Source organism: Lipotes vexillifer, unplaced genomic scaffold (assembly GCF_000442215.2).
Source record: "Lipotes vexillifer unplaced genomic scaffold, Lipotes_vexillifer_v1.1 scaffold584, whole genome shotgun sequence".
NCBI lineage: Eukaryota > Metazoa > Chordata > Mammalia > Artiodactyla > Lipotidae > Lipotes > Lipotes vexillifer.
The window spans coordinates 143126-146264 of NW_006783036.1; the positions used below are offsets into that span (position 1 = coordinate 143126).

At 69.1% G+C, this 3139-nt stretch overlaps 1 protein-coding gene across 2 annotated transcripts in view; it reads right to left on the bottom strand.

Annotated features, from left to right (window-relative positions):
• Positions 1-3139, bottom strand: part of CEP170B (centrosomal protein 170B) — a 22962-nt gene that overhangs the window by 393 nt on the left and 19430 nt on the right. For both annotated transcript variants that reach the window (XM_007455579.1, XM_007455578.1), the window contains exons 13-17: positions 1330-1489; positions 941-1084; positions 738-826; positions 217-310; positions 33-84 (exon numbers count right to left, since the gene is read on the bottom strand). In XM_007455579.1, the coding sequence (XP_007455641.1) occupies positions 33-84; positions 217-310; positions 738-826; positions 941-1084; positions 1330-1489 (539 nt within the window). The remainder of the gene's footprint in view (positions 1-32; positions 85-216; positions 311-737; positions 827-940; positions 1085-1329; positions 1490-3139) is intronic.

Below are 3139 nucleotides of genomic sequence, written 5' to 3' on the forward strand. Positions count from 1 at the left end.
CCCCCCCCGCCCCGGGCCTGGGCCACACCCACCTTCCAGCTGCTTCTGCACTCGCCTCAGTTCCCTCAGGATGGAGCTGATTTCCTGGAGGCGGGCGGGAAAGAGGCCGCTGAAGCAGGGCCCCAGCGCTCGCCTCTCCCTGGGGCCCCGGGCTCGGGCAGCTCCCCCCGGTCTCCCTGCAGCCACGCGGGCCGGGGGGACAGAGGGGCCCCTCACCTTGTTGGACGTCTTCAGGATGGGCACCTCGTTCTCCGCGTTGATCCTGGCCTCCAGGTCTTCCCAGGCTCGCCCTGTGCTCTGAAAGAGGATCCTGCGCCCCGAGGGGCGGGGGTGGGAACAGGCAGAGGACAGTGACCAAGAGACCCAGGCATGGCACCCTCCCAAGCCACGCCACCAGCCACGGGGAGGTCCATGCCAGCCCCTCCTGGGCACACGGGGAAACTGAGGCCTGGAGCAGGACCTGGGCGGGCCGGTCCCAGCGCCCTGTCTCTGGGCCCAATGTGGGGAAGGCTGGAAAGGAGGGTGCAGGCAGGGGCGGGTCACCCTGGGGGCTCTGGCCCGCCCAGGCCCAGGGGCTGGTTGCCAAACAGCACCCGCGCGCGCGCGTGTGCGTGCAGGCACACAGGCACACGTCTGTACCCGTGTCAGGGCCTCAGGCTGGGTGTCCGCTGGGCAGCGGTGGCTCCCCGTCCCGTCCCAGGGGCTCTCACTGGCCAGCAGCACGCGGGCCGACTCACTTCATCTTCTCAGCGAGGTGCTCTGTGTTCTCGCGGATGGCCTGGGACAGCTGCGACACGGGGTTCAGCATCAGGTTATCGAAGATCACCTGCGAGGACCTGGCATCAGCCCGGCGCCTGGATGCCCCAGGAATCCCTGTGCCCTCCATGCCCTGACGCGGCCCAGAGCCCAGAACGAGCTCTCTGAGGGGAGGGGCACCTGCCTCCTCGCGGTTCCGAGGCCGCGTCTTGCCGGCCAAGGGGTCCTCGCAGCGGTCGTTCATGTTCTGGTCCAGGTCCTGAGAGCGCAGGGAGCTGGGCGGCACCTTCTGGAAGTTGAGGCTGGCCTCGGGGATGCGCTGCACCAGCTGCAGAGGTGGGGGAGCAGGGGCATGGCCCATGGGGCAGGGCGCCCTCCAGGCAGTGGATACAGAAGACGCCGCCCGGCCGCTCAGGGTCCCTGGGCACCCCACCCTCATGGAGCAGGTGCCGGGCCCGCACTCTCAGGGTGGCTGGTGGGGGGCGGGGCTGGGCACGGGGTGCGGCCCCGGGGAGGGCTCACAGCCACGGCCCCCCACCTGGGCTTGCAAGGGGCTGCCGAGGGCAGGCTCACCTCCTCGCGGGCGGAGATGGTGGAGGCGGGGGTGCCGGGCACACTGGCACGAGAGGGGCTGTGGGCAGGCCCCGGGTAGCCCGGCGAGTCGCCATCTCCGGCCACATCGTGGATCTCGCGGGCCAGGGTGGCCACATCCTTCACCAGCGTCTGGCTCAGCCTGCAGCGGCAGGAGGGAAGGCAGGTCCTGTGGGGTCCTCCTGGGCCCGACCTCAGTGCAGGGAAGTGTGGGGACAGGAGCCAGACGGGACACGACGTCACCCCCCCACAGGCAGAAACCCCCCTCCCCCCCGCCCAGGTGGGGTGGGAGTCCCTCCCAGGAGGCAGCCACTGGGTCAGGCGCAGGGCCAGAGGTACACAGCCTCCAGCCTGGGCCAAACTACACCCAACCAGCCACTAGCAGCAGTGCCAGGGGGACTCCCACTGGGCGCCTCAGTGCCCGACCCCCTGAAGATGGGGGGGGCTGGGGCGGGGACCTGGGAGGAAGGATGGGCAGAGACACCCACAGGCTCCTGGCCACACCCACTGCTCCTCTGGCCACCAGGGCCACATGAGCCCCGCTCCACTGGCAGGGAGACGGAGGCAGAGTCACTGACAAGCGTCAGAGCCAAGCAGGCCCGGAGGCCCGGGACTCTCCACAGGGCATGGAGGCCAAGCCTGCAGCCCCAGAGACAGCCTAGACCTCCGTCCCCTCCGCCCTGACGATGGTGACACACGCTTCCCTGAGAGGCTCCCGGGCCACCCAGGAAAGGACACAGGGCAGCTGGGGAGCAGCTCCCTGCTGCAGACTGCCCGTGAAGCCCCAGGGCTGGAGCCGAAGGCCTCCGCCACCGGAGCACCTCAGCCCCACGGCCGGCACGCTCTGCACTCCTCCAGCCCTTGGCCAGGCTCGGGGCAGCGGAACGGGCTCCAGCCTCTGGCTCCCTCAGCCCTCAACGCCTGCAGTCACTCCAGGGACAGGACCCCAGGACCCACCGAGGACGAAGGACCAGGTCTCCGCACGCAGCTGTCCCAGCTCTGCTCAGGGCGCCCCCCAGGCGGCCCTCGTGCCCATCCACTCTTGGCGGCAACTACAGCCCTTCCCGACAGGTGCTGGGCACAGCTGGAGAAATTTCCCTGGCTGGCCTCTGCCTCCCCCCAAGGGCTGCCCCAGGCCCCATCAAGATAGGGGCTCCCAACTTGGTCCCACCCTTCCGACATCAAAAACACAGAAGGACCCTCTTTGAACTGCTGGTGACCTGTGCCCCTGCCCCCAGCCAGCCCTGCCCTCCGCTCCCTCTGTCCTCCGCACCCTGCACGCTGGTGTGTTCAAGCTCGCCCACTCGGGAAGCCCCCGGGGGCCCCCACTTCCCCTTCCTCTCTCCTTCCACCTCCACCCCCTTCCCCTCAGCCAGGTGCGGCGCCCCCTCCAGAACCCCACACCCTGTCTCCTTGGCCGGCCCCTCGGCCCCCTCCCAAGCATCACTCTGCACAGGCAGCTTCCCTCCAGCCACCCTCCAGGTGTCCCGAGAGCCCTGCCCCAGCCCTCCTCTCTTCATGCTCTCCACGCCCTCACACCGCCCACAGCCTTGGTCACCGTCTTCATGCTGGTGACGCCCACACCTCCATCCCCCACGTGGGCCACTGTCCTAGGAGCCACCTGCCCCCACTCACCTCCCTCCAGGTGCCTCACCGGCTCAAGCTCAGCATCCTTGGCACCAAAACTCACCACTCACCAGCCCCAGCCATTCACCTCCTGCCCTCTCCACAAGCCCTGCAGAGCCAAGCCATCACAGCACCGACCACTACTCAGCAAAAGACCACTCTCTTT